Genomic DNA, 20647 nt, shown 5'->3' with positions numbered 1-20647 from the left:
AAATATTTCCCATTTCCTTGGGGGGGGGGGTATTTTATTTTCTGCAAAGGCATTCCAAGTTTGCCATTAGGAAGAGTGTCTGTTAGTTGAAGTGCCTGGGCCAAATTCCTCTCTGGTGTAACCCCACCGGCTTCGACAGAGTTACACTGGGGTTGCATTTGGCCCCCTATTTCCTGTCTATTCCCCTGACGCTTTACTGCAATCTCCGAAGAGTAGCTCCTCTGGTTTGCTCGGAGGAAGTTGACTCTGAAGCTCTAATCGCCCCCATGTGATCGCTGTGCGCCGATTAGGTGGTTTGTTCTGCCCAGCCCCAGGGCAGAGGATGGGAGCCCAGCACTGGGAGCATGTGACAAAAACATAGTTTTACTCCACCCCCTGGACTGGATTGCAGCTGAGCCAGACAGGGAGAGAGGGAGACAGATCAAAGCAACATCGGCTGCCGCCCTTCACAAGGTAAAGTGCAACTTCACCTTCTAATGATCAGTTCTGGGGGCTTTAAACAAGGGATCTGATCGGAAAGGGACTGGGGGTGCCTATTTGCTAATCAGTAAGTTTCTTAAACTGAGAGTTTCCCTGCCCTGTTGCAATCACCAGCCCTGCCCTGAGGCTGCACTTGATATGGAAAATGAAGGATGTTGCCAGCAGCCCAGGTAAGAAAGATGACTGGACAGAGGAGGGAGAGAAATACCTGTTTTATTTTGAGGGGTGGTGCTCAAAGCAGGTCAGCTTCCAGAAAGAAGGAGAGCTACATTCTGGATTAACCTGTAAAGCAGAGAGTCTAAACTGTGTCCAGAAGTACAGCCCAGCTATTGCAGCTCTGCCTTGAAAGAATGTCCCTCGAAGTCCTATGCTAGTTTAATCAGCAGGAAAGAACAGTGGAAACTGGTGTATGCTCCCCTGACATTGAACGCCCTTCGAGCCGGCCTCGGAAATTATGTCGCTCTTCAATGTTATGGCAGATACCTAGCCTGAGGCTGCAAAATGCCAATGTAAAGTGCGTTCATTAAATTTCACATGCGCTCCATGTCATTTGCATGGTTGGAGGCGCCCTTCTTTAGCTGAACTTTCAGAAGAGCATGCCTTGGGGAACAGGGCAGTTTCCTCTGACTCTGAATTTCCAGGCTCCCCTGGGTTTAAGACATAGCCTTCCTTACCTATAAATTGAAGAATTGTCCACATACTGGATCGCCTGTCGATTTCAGCTGCAGCTGTGTGGGTAAATCTAGTGCAGTCCCTGAAAATGTAAGGACCATTTGTGTGAGTGTGGTAATTTCATTTGCAATGCAGTATTAGTAATAGATCTTCATGGAAGCCTATAAACCACTCCAAGAATCTAGAATATATCTAGAATCCATGCAAGATGTAATCCTGCCTACTTTTTGCCTCCACACTCCTGTTGACTTTAATAGAGCCACAAGGTGTAAATGGGGTAGAGGATCATGCCCCAAGGGGTTAATTTTCAGCATCATGTAAGCAGAATAAATGGGGCAACTCCCATTATTGTTAACAGAGAGGCTATCTAATCTGCCCCGTGTAGGGCTGACTCCTATACAACCACGGTGGCAGTAGGAAGTAACTTTGTTTTAAGACTCTCAATATCTTAGAAAGAACAGGAGGACTTGTGGCACCTTAGAGACTAACAAATTTATCTGAGCGTAAGCTTTCGTGGGCTACAGCCCATTCCATCGGATGCATGCAGTGGAAAATACAATAGGACGATTTTATAGACACAGAGAACATGAAACAATGGGTGTTACCATACACACTATAACGAGAGTGATCAGTTAAGGTGAGCTAACTGAGGAACAGTAGGGGGGGGAATAAACATGGGAAATAGTTTTACTTTGTGTAATGACCCATCCACTCTCAGTCTTTATTCAAGCCTAAGCCCCTCTGCCATGTACATTGGCCAAACCAGACAGTCTCTACGTAAAAGAATAAATGGACACAAATCAGACGTCAAGAATTATAACATTCAAAAACCAGTCGGAGAACACTTCAATCTCTCTGGTCACTCGATTACAGACCTAAAAGTCGCAATATTACAACAAAAAAACTTCAAAAACAGACTTCAGCCAGAGACTGCTGAATTGGAATTAATTTGCAAACTTAGGCTTGAATAGAGACTGGGAGTGGATGGGTCATTACACAAAGTAAAACTATTTCTCCATGTTTATTCTCCCCCTCCCCACACTGTTCCTCAGACGTTCTTGTCAACTGCTGGAAATGGCCCACCTTGATTATCACTACAAAAGGTTTTTTTTCTCTCCTACTGGTAATAGCTCACCTTACCTGATCACTCTCCTTACAGTGTGTATGGTAACACCCATTGTTTCATGTTCTCTGTGTCCTACTGCATTTTTCACTGCATGCATCTAATGAAGTGGGGGGAGGGATAGCTCATTGGTTTGAGCATTGGTCTGCTAAACTGAAGGTTGGGAGCTCAATCCTTGAGGGGGCCTTTTAGAGATATGGGGCAAAAATTGGGGATTGGTCCTGCTTTGAGCAGGAGGTTGGACTAGATGACTTCCTGAGGTCCCTTCCAACCCTGATATTCTAAGTGGGCTATAGCCCACAAAAGCTTATGCTCAAATAAATTTGTTAGTCTTGAAGGTGCCACAAGTACGCCTGTTCTTTTTGCGGATACAGACTAACACAGCTGCTACTCTGAAACCTGTCAATATCTTAGGTTTTATCATTTCAAACAAAACCTACTCCTGGCCCTCGTGTAGGGGGAGGTTAGTTTCATTTTTGGAGATCAAAAATTGTTGAATTTAATGGATCCTGGCAGGTGCGGGGTGCCCACAATCCTCCTGTCTTCCATGGCAATTGAGGGCACTTACAAGGCACCTCGCACCATGCCAGACTGGGCCCTTCCTTTACTTTCTATCTGTCTTTTGCTACTGAGTCTTTAAATGGAGAACCATTCCCAACATCCAGCTCGGGAACAATGATGTTGCTTCCAAGCACTGATATTTTTATTGACCCTGTGGCTCTTAAATACAGTATGCCACCGAGTGCTAATGCTTTGCAAATATTAACACATTCCTAAAGGGGAGGGCGTGGATGTGGGGGAAGAGGGTGTGTGAGAGAGTAGATGTCATTAAAAATAGTTCTGAGTACGTATTTATGATGTCCACTTGACACCCTGCCAGTGTCCTGTGATTTCCAGAGAACAATTCTTCTACCTCAAAAGTCTTTTAAAGAACAACGAAGGTCTGAAGCCACTTTGCCTGTGCCGTGTCTTCCTCCTTCACTTTCTATCCCCCCCTCAGTTATTCCGCCCCACCCCCGTTTATAATTTTATAAATTCATGTACAGTTAAGAAGAACTATTACCTGGAAATTATGTTCCGTGAACCTTGTTCATTATATACTTTTTAAAACAACTCTTTACATTATTCTCCCCAAATTATAAAAGGCCCCTCTCCTCGGCAAGGCTTATGAAAACAAAACAATTGTGGCGTTTTCAGGCCTTCTATTTTAAAGCTGTGCTGAGCCAAAAAGGTACACTTACAGCTCAGATTTCAAACCACCAGCTTCTGGAATAAAATGTCAAAACATGGAGTTATTCCAGAAGAGCTAGTTCACTTTAAATGTATACCCGACCTTATTCTGGAATAACTTTCATGTATGAACAAGCCCATGTGTTTGAGTTTTAAACCCTGTATAGCTGATTTTATCATGGAAATGCTAACAGACATTACAGTATATGTTCAGCTATTACCATAGAACAACACTACGATATTCTAGAGTTTTAATGATTCAAAACACTGCACTTTTACAGTAATGCTGCTTACTCTTCTTTCTTTCTTTTTTTTTTTTAAATTAATCATTAGGTACAATAAACATTCGTTTCTTCTCTTAGGGGAGACATGTTGGAAAAGCTTTTGTTTCACTCAAACCAACTTTAATTCACTGATATTAGGCTTTCCTTGATTAGACCTGCTTCTTCCAGAAACCGTTGGACTGTCTCCCAAAGAGGTTTCATTTCCAGAATTGCTGACCTCCAACATTGAAGTTAATGGGAGCTCGGCACTTCCGAGAACCGGGCACCTATTATCATTGTGCGAGTCTAATCTTAATGCACGTATTCCAGAAGACTTGAGTACATAACTGAATTAGTTACTGTACGTTAGATCAAAGACGAGCATGTGAGTAGCACACAGACAGCTGATGAGTTGAAGTATTTATCTTAACACCTGTGTATTGATTTCCTTAACATAATCGGAGGTTAGAAATTAAGCGTTCTTTAGACGCTATATCGCTGCATCTTCCAAAGCCCAAATGTAGGATGTAATGTGTGTCAAAGACAAAAATGAAGGCTATAAAAAAATTGCCATGTGGGACGTTTAACAAGTCTGAGGGGATTCCTCCCTTTAGTGTAGATAACTCTTTCTGCAGGCTCAGCTTCATAGGTCTTTATTTCTGATACAAATAATTTTCAGTAATTTAAGCAAGAGGACACCAAAATTGTGTGAAACAGAAGTAAGTTGGGCCCTAACATGAGTGATCCCTCCTGAAAGGAAATACATTTGAGAGGTGCACTAACCATGAGAATTTCTGGCCAAAATATCTCATGCATCTAAGATCCAATGCTCATTTCCTTAAAGGGACATTGTCAGGTTAAAAAAAAAAATTAAATTATACCCGTGCTGCTAATAATATTTTAGGATGCAAATTGAGGATAGAATTTAAGCACATGCTTAACTTTAAGCACATGCTTATGTGCTGTCCTGGATAGGAATGCTTTCCTGAATCAGGACCTAAGTTATTAAAGGGAGTGATTTTTTTAAATCAAATTCACTGTCCACTACTTTAAAATATTAGAATTTACTTCTTTCATTTCTCTCAACTGATACAACAGGGGGAAAGTGGTGAGGCAATTTCACACATCCCAGCCCCTATTGTCCGTTCCCTTTTGTTGTGGAGTTTAGGGTTGCCAATGCTGCAGGGAAGCGATTGAACACAAACACAAACTGGTTTAATGGAAATGATTTAAAAACCGATACATTAAAAATCACAGGGTTGAAAGGGACCTCAGGAGGTCATATGGTCCAACCCCCTGCTCAAAGCAGGACCGATCCCCAATTTTTGCCCCAGATCTGGGTTTAGCAGGCCAATGCTCAAACTATGGAGCTATCCCTCCCTCCTGGTATGAAAATCAGTATGAATGGAAATATTTTCTTTTTTAAAAGAAGCTTAATTCATTTGTACCCTTTTGATCAGGGCTATGGTTTTCTATAGCTGAAGATTTTCTTTTCTAGCCGTAAATAGCTTTTCCGTAAACACAGTCACTGTTGGCCTCAACTTGGGCAAACCTCCGTCTATCCAAGATATGTGTATGGCCCCCGTTATTGTAGCATCTGAGTGCCTTGCCGTCTTTAACATATTCACCCTCACAATACCCCTGTGAGGTCGGAAAGGGTTGTCCCTCCTTTACCGATGGGGAATTAGAGCACAGAGGGTATGTTTACCCAGCCCGCGGTAGTGGCGGGACTCCCAGCTGGGTCAGCAGACTCAGGCTCACAGGGCTGGCGCTAAACTAACCGTGTAGATAGCACTTTGAAGCTGTGCTTTGGCCACTTCCCTCCCCAAGCTTCAGAGACCCCCGAGCTCCAGTCCGAGCTGCAGCATCTGTTTTTAGTGCCTCAGCACGAGCCTGAGTCTGTTGGCCCGGCTGCCTCTGAGAAGGGGGGGCTGACACAACCTGCGCACCCCCGTACTGTCGGTGCTTGAAAGTAAATCCACATATTAAAGCAGGTTAGCCTATTGTTATTTCACATGCCGCCTTCGGGGCCGATCCGAGGCTAGTGTAAATCCCTCACAGTGCCGGGTAGCAAAGACATTGCTCTAGTGAAAATCAAATCCACAAGCTATGATGCACCAGTGGGAGCAGAGGCTCCTTGAGCCCCCACTGAGAGTTTTTGTCTCACCCCACCCTGCAGATTCCCCCAGGACACAGTTATGTCGTGGTGGGGGCAGAACTCGTCCCCAGAAGGATTACACGGTCTTGCTTGCAGAGCTAGAAGGCAGCACAACCCGCGGACCAACATTCTGTGACAAGGAATGTGTCCTTTCCTCGAGCTGGTTGAAGTAGCAAGAGGAAAGAAGCAACCAAAATGTATCTTATTAAACTCTGGTGGCTTAATTACAGCTGCCCAGGTCTTCCTCTTAGAATCACAGACTATCAGGGTTGGAAGGGACCTCAGGAGGTCATCTAGTACAACCCCCTGCTCAGAGCAGGACCAATCCCCAATTTTTGCCCCAGATCCCTAAATGGACCCCTCAAGGATTGAACTCACAACCCTGGGTTTAAGTAGGCCAATGCTCAAACCACTGTGCTATCCCCCCCCCTCCCATGTTTGCTCCACTCTTCAGGGTCTTTGCCCCAAGAATAGATGTTTTCTTGTCTGTGTGCAGGGTACAAGGCTCAGCTATGAGTGGTAAGGCTGCATGCACGTGGTCTGGCAACAAACTTCCTCTAATTTCACTAAGTGCCCTCTGATCTTGTGTCATGGGGCATACATCCTGGAGGTGGATTAATCCCTTCTAACTCCTTCGCTCTGGCCACAGTCTGTATCATAAATGTCTGAAAAGGGGAAAAAGCCAACTGAATTCTTGCTTTGTTTCCTTATAGGGATCATGAAGTGTAAAACTGATCCTTCATGACACCCAGACCCAGGTTCTTCACTCTAGTGTCTTCCACAGATGGAATCAGTCTGTTCTCTCCTCTCCCAGCTAGTATGTGAGGCTTCCAAATACAGCATGATCAGCTTTGAGGCCTGAATCTCCTCTCACTTACACCTGATTTACACCAGTTTAACTCCATTGAGTTCAGTGGATTTTCCTGATTTTCACCTGTGCACACTTGAGGAGAATCTGGCCCTTTCCCCTGTTGCATTAGGGGATTTTGGAACATTGTTAGTGTTAAGAGTCAGCTCCTTGGGGAACCATAGCTTCACTCCTAATTCATCAGTTCTGTTTTTATGGTGGTGAACATAAACCTTCTGAATTTGAACCCAGTGTAAACCAATGCAGTGATAACTACTTGAGTCTGCAGACAACCTGAAACGATTGCTCCAGTGTGTGAGCTGCCTCATATATCTCAGCAGAGCATTAAATCTGAGAACTAAACCTGACCATTTAAATGTTAATATAGTTAACTATGACCCTGCTGGGTCACTTCAGCAGAAATATCCAGCTAATGTCCTTCCCCTACAATCCCAAGCTACCTCGCACATCTGCAAGTGCTGGAGGAACCAACTAGGGGCCGTGCTCCTCTTGACCTGATGCTCACAAACAGGGAAGAATTGGTAGGGGAAGTATAAATGGGTGGCAACCTGGGCAGCAGTGACCATGAGATGATTGAGTTCAGGATCCTGACAAAAGGAAGAAAGGAGAGCAGCAGAATACGGACCCCGGACTACAGAAAAGCAGACTTTGACTCCCTCGGGGAACTGATGGGCAGGATCCCCTGGGAGGCTAATATGAGGGGGAAAGGAGTCCAGGAGAGCTATATTTTAAAGAAGCCTTATTGAGGGCACAGGAACAAACCATCCCGATGTGCAGAAAGAATAGCAAATATGGCAGGCGACCAGCTTGGCTTAACAGAGAAATCTTTGGTGAGCTTAAACACAAAAAGGAAGCTTACAAGAAGTGGAAACTTGGACAGATGACTAGGGAGGAGTATAAAAATATTGCTCAAGCATGCAGGGCTGTAATCAGGAAGGCCAAAACACAATTGGAGTTGCAGTTAGCAAGGGATGTGAAGGGTAACAAGAAGGTTTTCTACAGGTATGTTAGCAACAAGAAGAAGGTCAGGGAAAGTGTGGGACCCTTACTGAATGGGGGAGGCAACCTAGTGACAGAGGATGTGGAAAAAGCTGATGTACTCAATGCCTTTTTTGCCTCAGTCTTCACAGACAAGGTCAGTTCCCAGACTGCTGCACTGGGCTGCACAGTATGGGGAGGCGGTGAGCAGCCCTCAGAGGTGAAAGAACAGGTTAAGGACTGTTTAGAAAAGCTGGACATGTGCAAGTCCATGGGGCTGGACGCAATGCATCCAAGGGTGCTGAGGGAGTTGGGTGATGTGATTGCAGAGCCATTGGCCGTTATCTTTGAAAACTTGTGGATTGAGGGAGGTCCTGGACAATTGGAAAAAGGAAAATATAGTGCCCATCTTTAAAAAAGGGAAGAAGAAGAATCCAGGGAACTACAGACTGGTCAACCTCACCTCAGTCCCTGGAAAAAATCATGGAGCACTTCCTCAAGGAATCCATTTTGAAGCACTTGGAGGAGAAGAAGGTGATCAGGAACAGTCAGCATGGATTCAACAAGGGCAAGTCATGCCTTACCAACCTGATTGCCTTCTATGATGAGATAACTGGCTCTGTGGATATGGGGAAAGTGGTGGACATGATACATCTTGATGTTAGCAAAGCTTTTGATACAGTCTTCCACAGTATTCTTGCCATCAAGTTAAAAAAGTATGGATTGGATGAATGGACTATAAGGTGGATAGAAAGCTGGCTAGATCGTTGGGCTCAATGGGTCGTGATCAACGGCTTGATGTCTAGTTGGCAACCAGTATCAAGCGGAGTGCCCCATGGGTCGGTCCTGGGACCGGTTTTGTTCAACTTCTTCGTTAATGATCTGGATGATGGGATAGATTGCACCCTCAGCAAGTTCGCAGATGACACTAAGCTGTGGGGAGAGGATAGGGATAGGGTCCAGAGTGACCTAGACAAATTGGAGGATTGGGCCAAATGAAATCTGATGAGGTTCAACAAGGACAAGTGCAGAGTCCTGCACTTAGGAAGGAAGAATCCCATGCACCGCTATAGCCTGGGGACCGACAGGCTAAGCAGCAGTTCTGCAGAAAAGGACCTGTGGATTACAGTGGATGAAAAGCTGGATATGAGTCAGCAATGTGCCTTTGTTGCCTAGAAGGCTAATGGCATTTTGGGCTGGATAAGTAGGAGCATTGCCAGCATATCAAGAGACATGATTATTCCCCTCTATTCGGCATTGGTGAGGCCACATCTGGAGTACTGCGTCCAGTTTTGGGCCTCCCACTGCAGAAAGGATGTGGACAAATTGAAGAGAGTCCAGCGGAAGGCAATGAAAATGATTAGGGGGCGCATGACTTATGAGGAGAGGCTGAGGGAGCTGGGCTTATTTAGTCTTCAGAAGAGAAGAGTGAGGGGGGGATTTGATAGCAGCCTTCAAGTACCTGAAGGGCGGTTCCAAAGAGGATGGAGCTAGGCTGTTCTCAGTGATGGCAGATGACAGAACAAGGAGTAATGGTCTCAAGTTGTAGTGAGGGAGGTCTAGATTGGATATTAGAGGAAACTATTTCAGTAGGAGGGTGGTGAAGCACTGGAATGGGTTATCTAGGGAGGTGGTGGAATCTCCATCCTTAGAGGTTTTTAAGGCCCAGCTTGACAGAGGCCTGGCTGGGATGATTTAGTTGGGGTTGGTCCTGCTTTAAGCAGGGGGTTGGACTAGATGACTTCCTGAGGTCTCTTCCAACCTTAATCTTCTATGATTCTTAGTTATTAAAAATCCCAAGGGCTTCCTCCTTAGCTCCTGAAACATCTAGATTCCCCCATGACAATTTCTACAGTACAGTTATCCTTAGAAAAACCTGCAGCATGTTGAAATCCTGAAAATGTGGGCCCAGCACAAATGGAATTAATAGCAAAAGAAATAACACTGGGACTACCATAATGAACATGTTATCAATTGTCACAGCTCATTTAAATGCAAACGAGTTGAATTAAGCTGCCACAAAGTTTCCAGTTTATGATATCACAGAGCCACTGTGGTTGTACCGTAGACTATTTGAGTAGAAGTAGGATTGATGGGATGAAACTAAGACGTTATGGCTGAATATCTGGGAATGCTTCTGCCAGTGAGATGTCTGAGGCTGTGGAATAGTCTCTGAAGGCCAAATGACTCCTTGGCCTAACGGCTGCTTGGCTCTCTGGTGCAATCGATTTGTAAAGCATTGGGAATGTGCAGTAGGAATCACTCCTGCACTGGCAGTAGGGAAAAGGCCTGGGTAATTTACTAATAGGTCCCATCTCTGGCTTCTGTGATTCTATGAAATGCTTTTACTCTAGACTCCACACAATAGCATTTCATGCCCAAGGCTTGTTGGACTAAATTCATCCCTGGTGTAACTCCACTAAGTCAGTATCGTTAAAATCTGTGATGAATTTCCTGTTGATTCTCAGCCATGTCTCCTGGAATGTGGCTGGCATTCATGCATTGTTCCCACAGGCCAATTTAAGCCAAGCCATTCAATTCATTGTGTTCCTATCCATTACTGCTTAGCTGTAATAGGAATATTTAAGTCATTAAACACCTGTGCATGCTGTATGCTTGAAGTCATGTCAGATAGGAAAGGAATTGACTTGTGTTTGTTTAGTTACTGTTTACTTTGCACGTTTCCATTAATTTTTATTGGTTTACAGTGCAGCTGGCTTCGCTGGGTATTAAACATCTGCACAGAGGCAGGTACAATAGCGTCTTGTTTCTGTATATTTTCATGAATTCGATTTAACCCATTCAAACAGTACCAGAAAACAAAAGCAAGTGTACCTCTTTTCTAAAAAAAAACGAGGAGTCCTTGTGGCACCTTAGAGACTAACAAATTTATTTGGGCATAAGCTTTCGTGGGCTAGAACCCACTTCATTCTAGCCCACGAAAACTTATGCCCAAATAAATTTGTTAGTCTCTGAGGTGCCACAAGGACTCCTTGGGTTTTTTTGCTGATACAGACTAACACGGCTACCACTGAAATCTTTTTACTAATGTAATTCCTGAGACAGTACATCAGATTTACACTGTTTATAACAGAGATCAAAATTTAACTCCCCTGAGGCATGGTCAAGCTCGGTTTCTCAAGGAAAAAGTCCTGTCCTCCTGACATAGGGCCAGATTCTACTATCCTTTCTCACACCTTTACTCCAGGGTTGCTCCCACGGATTTCAGTGGGACAGCTACCTCTGGAGTAAGCCACTACTCAACATGAGGAAAGGGATGGGACTCTGCCCCTTGATTCTCAAACTGAAAAACATTGTAAGTGTATTGCTAAGGGTCAGATTGTTCTCCCATTGAGTAGCATCTGACTCCTGTTGAAGCCAGTGGAACTTCATGTGAGTAGAATCTGGTCCTAGTTAAAGACACACCAAAAGCAGAGTAAGAATGTCTGAATCTTGCTCACACTCGTTTAAAAAATGGTATGTGAATAATAAATACATGGCATAGCATCACTGCATCAATCAGCAGCAATGCTCCTGTGATTTTAGCATTATTGTCATATAAGAATTCCTAAAACCGGCGGGCTTGTATTTTGGCATCAGTCAGTTGCTCTGATATCGAGCCGATTAGAACATCACTGAGAGCTCACACGTAGAAGTAGAGGGCTGCAAGCTGGTCTACCCTCGCTGCGTGTCGTAGTACGGAAGGGAGACAGCAGCCAGGCACAGCTTTGAGTCCATCCACCTCATCCCCAGTGCAGCAGCCAGCACAGCCATGCCTACACGGAGAGGGAAGGAAGCTGCACCAGGTAGAGGCCTGTCATGCATAGTTTAGGGGGGAGGGGTAGCTCAGTGGTTTGAGCATTGGCCTGCTAAACCCAGGGTTGTGAGTTCAATCCTTGAGGGGGCCATTTAGGGATCTGGGGCAAAAATTGGGGATTGGCCCTGGTTTGAGCAGGGGGTTGGACTAGATGATCTCCTGAGGTCCCTTCCAACCCTGATATTCTATGTACTTCTCCTATGAAGCAAGGGAGAATCATGACTGAGTCAGAGTTTGGGTCCTAGTCCCCCCTTGGGGCAGTGCAACAATGCACAACTTTTCCTTCAAAGCTAGCGGTAAAGCTACAATGTAGCCCCTTAAAGAGAGTAGCAGGATTTTATAACGGTTGGGATTTAAAGGAGGAGGAAGGAGACTAAGAATAATCTCACTAGTTTCCAATCTAGGCTGTGTCTATCTAGTATGGGATAACATGATTTTGGCAATTAATTGAACTTTAAATATTCATGGTAAATAGGCCCAATGGCCTGTGATGGGATGTTAGATGGGGTGGGATCTGAGTTACTACAGAGAATTCTTTCCTGGGTGTCTGGCTGGTGAATCTTGCCCACATGCTCAGGGTTCAGTTGATCGCCATATTTGGGGTCGGGAAGGAATTTTCCTCAAGGGCAGGTTGGAAGAGGTCCTGGAGCTTTTTCGCCTTCTTCTGTAGCATGGGGCACGGCACACTTGCTGGAGGATTCTCTGCTCCTTGAAGTCTTTAAACCACGATGTGAGGACTTCAATAGCTCAGACATAGGTGAGAGGTTTTTCTCAGGAGTGGGTGGGTGAGATTCTGTGGCCTGCGTTGTGCAGGAGGTCAGACTAGATGATCATAATGGTCCCTTCTGACCTAAATATCTATGAATCTATACCCATGATCCATCTTAATGTCCACTGTCAATCATACACACTGCTGTCAAATCTGGAACACACGCCTTTACAAATTACAGCCTACACTGTGAGTGTTAGCGGATTGTCAGTTCCCAGTAGGAACTGCTAAACAAAGCTTCCTTTTCTAATTTCCAGGGGCTGTCAATTTCTAACCCTCATTAATGTCCTGGTGATGTTTGCTCCAGCAATTAATAAAAGACTAATGAGAGCCCTTTTTCCTTAGCCTAAAGTTATAACTGTGATAAGGTTTGCCTTAAACTCTATCCAAAATGAGATTGGACCATTAAATAAAAGTTGCAAATAGCAATATATAAAACCATAGGATGCCTGGTGTATATCCAGTTTGCAGGTAGAGCTGTTTGAACTTGTTTTCTCCCAGTGCCCTGTGTACTGAATGTCATTGCAATGTTCTGAAGGGATGCAAAGTGCAAACGATAGGAGCGCTGTAGAAAACTACAAACGGGTGAAGGGGAAAAATGGGATTATAGACCTGAGAAATCTTGTGACCGTTCCAAAGAGCGAACAAGAGCCAGTGAACTTGCCTTTGACGTGAGTGGAGGCTTCCTCGGGGTTGGCAGGCAGGGCTTTCTGCCTGCCGTGTTTGGATACAGTGTAATCTCTTCACCCTGCAGTGAATTGGATCCTTTGTGTTCGTTTTGCTTGCCTTCTTTCAGCTCAGAGAAGGGCGTGAGCTGCAAAACTCAGATCTCAATTTCAGCACCACCAGGACCTCTTGCTTCTCCCTGGCCACTTGCAGGGATTTGCCACGGTTCTGAGTGCATAGGCCATTAGGGAGTCTTGCACTCTGATGGCCTGGTGAGGAAACACAGATTTACAGCACCAGGTTCACAGCTGGTATAAATCAGCAGAGCTCTGTCCAAATCCATGGAATTGCACTGATTTACACCAGCTGAAGATCTGGCCCATAATATCAAAAAGAGTAGCTGAGGATACACTGAGAGACACCAGATTTTTTAATTAACCTTGGCGACTTGATTTTCAGAAAGTCAAGTCTGGGAAAACGTGCACGATAGAGTTGAGCAAATAATTGATTTTTTTCAGTTCAAGGACCAAATCAAACTATCTTTAAAAAAAAAAAATTTGTTCAGTTTGAACCAAAAGTGAATTATTTTGGTTTTTCTCACCAGAACGGAAAAACTGGGGGGGAAATTGTTTGTGGTTGAACAAAATGTTTTGTTTGACCCTGTGACAGGGTGTACCAGGGCCTTTGAGGCGCCCTGCTGGAGGCCCTGTGGTCCTACCACACCCTGCCCCAGAAAAGAAGCAGTGAAAGTGAGTCCTCCAGGCCTGCCTAGAAAGGCTGCAGGGAAGCAGCCAATCAGAGCCCATCAGGCTCTATTAAAAGATGCTGCAGGGGCTGAGCAGGTCAGTTGCTGGCTGGGACCAGAAGGGGGAAGAAGGACTGGAAGGCCGTGAAACTCCACAGGTAACGAGATCTGGAAGAGACCCTGCTCGAGCATGGACCAGAGAACCCTGAGGTAAGGGTGAAGAGCAAGGGGGTCTGTGGGAAGTTGCCCAGTGAATAGCAGCAGCAACTATTAAAGGGAGCAGCACGTGGTGGCTATTTGAGGGTTCTGTGGGTTGGGACCCAGAGTAGTGGGTGGGTCCCAGTCCCAACACTGGAAAAGTGGCCAAAGCCCCAAGAAGGGGACACGTTTAATTTAGAAGCCCAAGCACAGGGCTAGAATTTAAAGGCAAAGAAAGCCCTGGGTCACTGCTCTGTACCCTGGCAGGGACAGACTTAAAGCTAGCCCAGAAAGGACTGAGTACTGAGCCTGGAGACAGGGTTGCAGACATTACCAAGGGCATAGGGAGAGGCCCAGTTGGACCTCTTATCCCGGAAGGGGTTTGTGAGGTCATACACATTGACTGGGTGTGACTTGGCCAGAGGGCTGAGCCACTCAAGACCCACCTGACGAGGGCACCAGCTGACAGGGGACACCCCAAGAAAGAGCAGGTTTGAACCCACCCAAAAGGGGGCGCTCACGAGAGGGAGTGGTTCCTATCACACACCCACAACTATTTTTTCCCTGATTTTTTCATTTTGGGTTATTTTCAAGTATTTCTCTCTCATTTATTGAGAGTTCCGCTAAATTCACTGTTTCAAAATGGAAAAGTTGAAACATTCCATTTGGAACTGGCCAAACCGAATCCTTGCAACTTCTTGAATTTTTTCAGGGTTGTTTTTTTTTTAGCCAAAACTATTCACCAAATTTGACCTGAATTTGCCACTTGTGTTCTGAAAAACTTCACCCAGCTGTAGTGCAAAATGCATGTACACTTATTACTAAGCAGGGGTTCAAGGGCGGATGTGGGGGTGGTGGAATACAGCTAAAAGCAAAGAGGGGCTCCCCCTTTTCTGCCTGGCTTGAGTTAGCAGCGCTCTCACATACCACCTCATCCTTCATTGCTGTCACGATGAGTGCTCTCATTCCTATTTCATTCCTGTTGAACTATCTCTAAGGCTGCTTAAGTGACTACACTGAGGACGTGGAGAACTGAAATCTCCACTGCAATGCATGAGCTTTGCTGGGAGTATGAAGGTGAAGGCAGCTTCATTTAAGCAGCCGCAGTGGTATGTGCTACTTTTTCCACTTGCAAGTCAGGTAATTGCCTCGATAGCCAGCCAGTGATGGCCTGACTTGTGTGCACAAGTGTCTGATTTCTGTGCACCGCTGTGGGAATCTTGTGTGTAAAATAAGCATGCAGTTGCACACCTCGCTTTGTGTGCAGCCTTGGGCTCCCATTCTTCTGAAAATCAAGCTGTCAGTTTAGTTCGAGAAGCCTGTTGGTTCCTGGGCTTGATCTACACAGAAAACTTACACCGCCATACCTATGTCTGTCCAGCGTGAAAAAATCCACACCCCTGCCCGACATAGCTATTAGCTGAGATGGCAAAAAAAAAAGCCTTTTTTAAACTGATCTTACAGTAATGCTGTCATTCTGAAGCCTTTGGGGCCAGATCCTCAGCTGGTGTAAACCAGCTTATCCTTCCAGCTTATCCTACATCGATTTACATGAGATGGAGATTAATTCCCTTTGGCTCATCCATGGTCACCAGATAAGTAAAACATCTGCTGACTCAAGTTAATAAGTTTTGTGCATTTTATTCGGACATATGTAAGAGAGGGAATGGGGAAATCAGCTGATGGTCATATTGATTTCATTTTCTTAAAATAGAAGGTTTGTTTGAGGCTTTCATGCTGATGAATGCTCTTGTGTAAAGCTGCAAAATTCCATGAACAAACGTTAAAAATATCAACTTCAGCTTGTACGTGCTATTCACTGTCAGGCAATAGCTTTCCCATTGGATTTCCGAGAAAGCTGCCGCAACTTTTAAATATGAACCTAACTTACCAGAACTGTATCAAGGAAGATTTTATTTTTTTATTTTTTGGCTCCAGAATTCTAGTTCAAATGTCATTTTCATGTGATGCTGCCCTGTCTGACCTCTCTGCAGGCACATTGCTGACAAAAATGACATTGCTTATGAAAACCGCAATATTGAGGCCCCGCTAATAAGAAGTGTAGGACCAGTGCAGACTGTTAGACCAACTCTGCTGTTGTCTCAGTTCAGCAGACCACCTGAGCGTGTAGGTTTTTTCCATTGAGCATCGATTTTCCAATCAACATCGATTCTAGTGAGTCTACTCCAGTTCTTAAAGTTAAGCCTTGTGCTTACGTTCTTGGCTGAACTGGGGTCCCTTTGAAGTCAATGAGAGTTTTACTGATTTCAGTGGAATGAAAATTGGGCAAATGCTGAATGCTTAGTGTTTGGCTCTTGGGCTTAGTGGTAGCTTCCTTCATAAGCAATCCCATTGATTTCCATGGTAGAAGGCGCCACTCGGTAAGAGGAGGTGGCAGAATCTGACCCTATGATATTGAGACATGTTCACAGTCACTTTCAGACGAGGCTCCACATTGTAAAATAAGGAGTGATCCTCTTCCTGCTGAAGTTAGAAGGGAGCATTGCCATTGACTTGAATAGCAACAAAAGTAAGACCAGGATGTCAAACTTTTCATCACTGTTGTGCAAGCAGTTGGTCATAGATGCCAATTTCAAGCAAAAACATTGCATTCTACTTGATCTCTTGCCCAGTGGGACCAAAAGTTGTGACTGTCTTGTCAACAAAATATTTCCTTCCTTGTATGAGCAGCGTATGTGCTGTTGTGTTTGTGAAGGGCCTGGAAACTGCAAACAGGCATGTAGATACTCAGTACAGTATGAATAGTTAGAATGTTTTTGGTTTTTTGTCTTCTCATTAATGAATTCAGAACAGGAGCAAACCAATGTTTGAGAGGTCCTGGGATAATTGCAACAAAAGCCCTTAGACAGGATCTTGATGTGATGCTAATTGTCATCTATTGACCTGCCGTTTGGATTTATTGGTGCAAAGCCACTCTCAAATCTGCTTACATAATTTGCTGATAAACTCATTGCTCACTTCTGCCAGTTAACTAATTGTTCTTATTGGGCTCACAATGCAGCTGGACAAGCTAGAAATAGATTTATGGCTTCAAAGGAAAGGCATGTGCTCACCTCAGATATTGACTTCTCCTGAAAACACCGTTTCCACACAAAATTCATTTGAATTTGGATTCAGCTCACCTAAAGTCCTTTTCAGGCTCAAATCCGGTGGTGGTTGTTCTATCTGTTGCTCAAAGTGAATTGCTAGACTGAATTACTCTTCCTCTTGCCTGACAGCTAACTAGCTGTGACAAGGAATTTCCAGCCTGGACTGTAGGAGACTATCTGAAATGGAGGTGGCATGGGTAGAACTCATTTTGGGTGGATGGTCTCTGTTGAGAGCATGGTCTCAACAGATAATTCTGCCAGGATTAGAAGTTCTTCGTACCTCTTTAGTGTGTCTTCCTCTTGCCTTAAATACCCAGGGGGAGGGAAGCATATTAAGTAATGTTTTCTCCTACAAAGGAAGAAAATAGATTCCTTTGAATACCCAGAGTATTCAAGGACAGTGCCCCCCACTCGGTGACAGAGAAATGTTTTATTAAGTGAATGAGAAGCAAGGGTGATAATTAGGCCTGTTGTGGCAATCAGATTATTTTAGGTGTTATCCTGCACCCGGTGGCTTGTACTGTGTATTAGGGCTCTTGTTAATAACAAGAGATTTAAACCTTCTGCCTTCAGGAATCACATGCATGCTCTGAAACCAGACTTGTCTTTTAAGTTATGGTGGTGACATTAGTGAATTCATGGTGACAACATTAATGTTACGATGACACTGTTCAATAAGTTGCAACCAAAATATGCTTGGCTTATGTACAAAGCTGGGACCAAATCAGATGAGAAAGAAACAAGCCAATGAACCAGAAGAGGGGAAAAGGTGTTCTGTGACAATTGGCTGCAGGTGTCTGTAGAATGCTTACATAAGGCCAAAGCTGGCACCCTCTGTCAAAGGGGCAGCAACACCCTTGTCCGCAGATGTTCAGGTCAGGCTAAAGACCGGGGAGCTGCAGTTGACATCAGTTTGACAGGGAAAACCTCTCCCAGTAGGGAGACATCAGCAGGCAGGGACCACATCCAGGACCACATGGCCTGAGGACTGGTTGGCTTGATACCCATTAGCCCTGCAGCTTAGTGTAGAAAATAAGGAAAAGGAGAGACAAGAAGTTGACAAAAGCCACCCTGCTCCCTTTGGAGTCCATGGGGATGACATTTTTTTCATCCTATAGCTGCCATGGCAAGCAGAGAAGATTCTAGAAGTCCTGTCACCCAAACCCTAAACATCAGGCCTTGACTTGTTTGGGAAATGTTTAAGATGTGTATAGTTCAGGTACACTTTGTAAACAGCCTGTATAAGAAGCATTATTAATGTTAATAAGCATTTTACTCTCCAAATGAAGGCCTCAATTGTATCAGGCTCTCTCAGTATGACTCTGGGCAAAGGGATAGAGCCTTCCCCTAATTCCAAGGAAGCTGCCCATAGGCTTTAGACCACTACAGTGTTACTCTTTGAAGGCAGGCTATATCAGCAAGTGATTTGCATTGCCACAACCGCCCACCCATTGTACACAATGTCACCGCACATTCCAACCAATGGAATGAACCAACTCATACAGATATTGACAGAGGTGGAGTAAGTTCCTTCCCTCTGTCAATATGAAATACCTCCCAGGAGATGCATGAGCATGTGCCTTGTCTGACAAAGAACATGACAATGTCTCTTTGAATCTAGACTGGCTCTTATATAACCTTACTGATCTATTTCCTCCTGTTCCCATTGTTTAGATCCCCTGACACAACTGCTTGCTAGGATGGGAAGGAAACTGGATCTTTCCAAGCTAACAGATGAAGAGGCCAAGCACGTCTGGGAGGTGGTTCAACGGGACTTTGATCTGCGGAAGAAAGAGGAAGAGAGATTGGAGTGAGTACATTCTTTATGCACACTTCAAGGCTTTGATGACTTACAAAAGGAAATAGCAGGCTCAGATCCCTGAGGTCTCTTTTAACATGAGAACAGACAAAGCCAACAGTTTGAAAGTCTGGGCAAGAAAAAACAGTTTGGGCTTGACCCTGCTGCCAGCAAAGCCAACAGGAGAAAGGAGCAGCCCATTGTATTAACCTAGTGGTCCACTGCATTTGGTTACAGTCTGAAGGGGAGGCTCCAGATACTCAGCGGTGCAAATCAATATAGCTCCATCAGGATCAATCACTGATTTTAAATTAGCGGAGCTACACCAATTTTTGCCAGCTAAGTATCGGACCAGAAGTTCAGTACCCTCCCCCCAGGAATGTCATGGGCCAAAGTCTGATTTCAAAGATGCCCAGCTTTCAGTGTATGGACCAAAGTCCGGAATTTGGCTCCATTGCTTTTACTTTTATTGGCAAAAAGAAAAGGAGGACTTGTGGCACCTTAGAGACTAACAAATTTATTAGAGCAGGCTTTTATAAACTAACAGCAGAGTAAATTCAAATACCTGCGTGGTTCTCATGAGTGGGCAGTTTGCAAAAGAGCTGGCTAAAAATAGGTCCACATTTATAACGTTTTCATCTCTTCTTCTTTTAAAATTGGATGAAATTTCTAATCCGAGAGGTTTTGCCCAGCTGTGTTCTATAGTATGTATTGTACATCTCAATGCTGCAAAATATATGGTGGGAAAGTTCACTGTACTTGCTGTGACCAGCAGAAATGTCCAGTTCTGTTTTGAAAGAGGAGTGACTAAAAACTTAGTTTTATGTGAACTCGTTATTTCATCTTCTGTGTGACGCTGCACTTCTGCTGACCTTGTTGGCACTGAACTGGTGAGCCTGCAGAGGAGATTGAAATTGACAAATCACTATCCTCTGACCTGCTCTGGGGGTAGGAAACTGATTGATTTCAGGCCTTTGGCTCAAAAGAATGGAATAACAGTGACCGTCTCCTGCCTATGCACATACTGCATGCGTGAGCCACCCTGGTTTGTTTGTGGTAGGTGTCCCCAGCGAAAAAACCTGGGGCCAAATTCAGTTTGCATAATTAGATACAACTGTGATGGCTTTGAAAAGGGGTTGCATTGACTTATACCAGGGCTGAATTTGGTCGTTTGTGGCAACCTGCTGGGGTTTGTAGTTTCCCTTTGACAAAGGGGACATTTTAAAATGGAAAAAATAATAATCACTAACAGTAATGGGAATCTTCAGAACCAGCATCAGAGCATCTTACCCGTGGCCACTGAAGGGTCCCCGCTACCAGCAGCCTCCTCTGGACAGTGTCTAGAAAAATGGGTGCTAAGGAATTTCTCAGAATGGACTTCAGAGCACCTGAGCTCTTGCAGATCAGGAAGTAAAGTCCAGTGTTTAAGGCACTAGCCTAGGACTTTAGAGACCTGGGTTCAGTTCCCTGTGCTGGCACGAACCTCTTGTGTGACCACGGGCAAGTCTCTGTCTCAACGTGCCTTTCTTTCCCACCTGAACAGTGGGGATAATTGCACTGCCCTGTGTCTCAGGAGTGTTGTGAGGGTAAATACATTAAAGATTGTGATGCACCAAGAGCAGACCCCCTTCTAACCCAATGCACCAACGGGAGTAAATAGCGAATGGGCAGCACCAATGTGCCCCACACACATCTGGAATGAGCTCAGATTCACAAAACACGTGGCGTTTGAATAGGGAAATGCCGTGTGTGTGGGAGGCAGAGATTGTTAC

At 44.7% G+C, this 20647-nt stretch overlaps 1 protein-coding gene across 8 annotated transcripts in view; it reads left to right on the top strand.

The window, feature by feature from the left end:
* Positions 1-241: 241 nt before the first annotated feature.
* The window catches only part of MLPH (melanophilin), an 86517-nt gene continuing 66111 nt past the window's right edge, over positions 242-20647 (top strand). For all 8 annotated transcript variants that reach the window (XM_073306768.1, XM_073306765.1, XM_073306763.1 and 5 more), the window contains exons 1-2: positions 242-453; positions 18752-18887. In XM_073306768.1, coding sequence (XP_073162869.1) covers positions 18778-18887 — 110 coding nt within the window. In that variant the 5' untranslated portion in view covers positions 242-453; positions 18752-18777. The remainder of the gene's footprint in view (positions 454-18751; positions 18888-20647) is intronic.

Source organism: Lepidochelys kempii, chromosome 11 (assembly GCF_965140265.1).
Source record: "Lepidochelys kempii isolate rLepKem1 chromosome 11, rLepKem1.hap2, whole genome shotgun sequence".
Classification (NCBI taxonomy): Eukaryota; Metazoa; Chordata; order Testudines; family Cheloniidae; genus Lepidochelys; species Lepidochelys kempii.
Note: the sequence above shows the minus strand (reverse complement) of the source record. Positions and strands in the feature narration are given on the sequence as shown.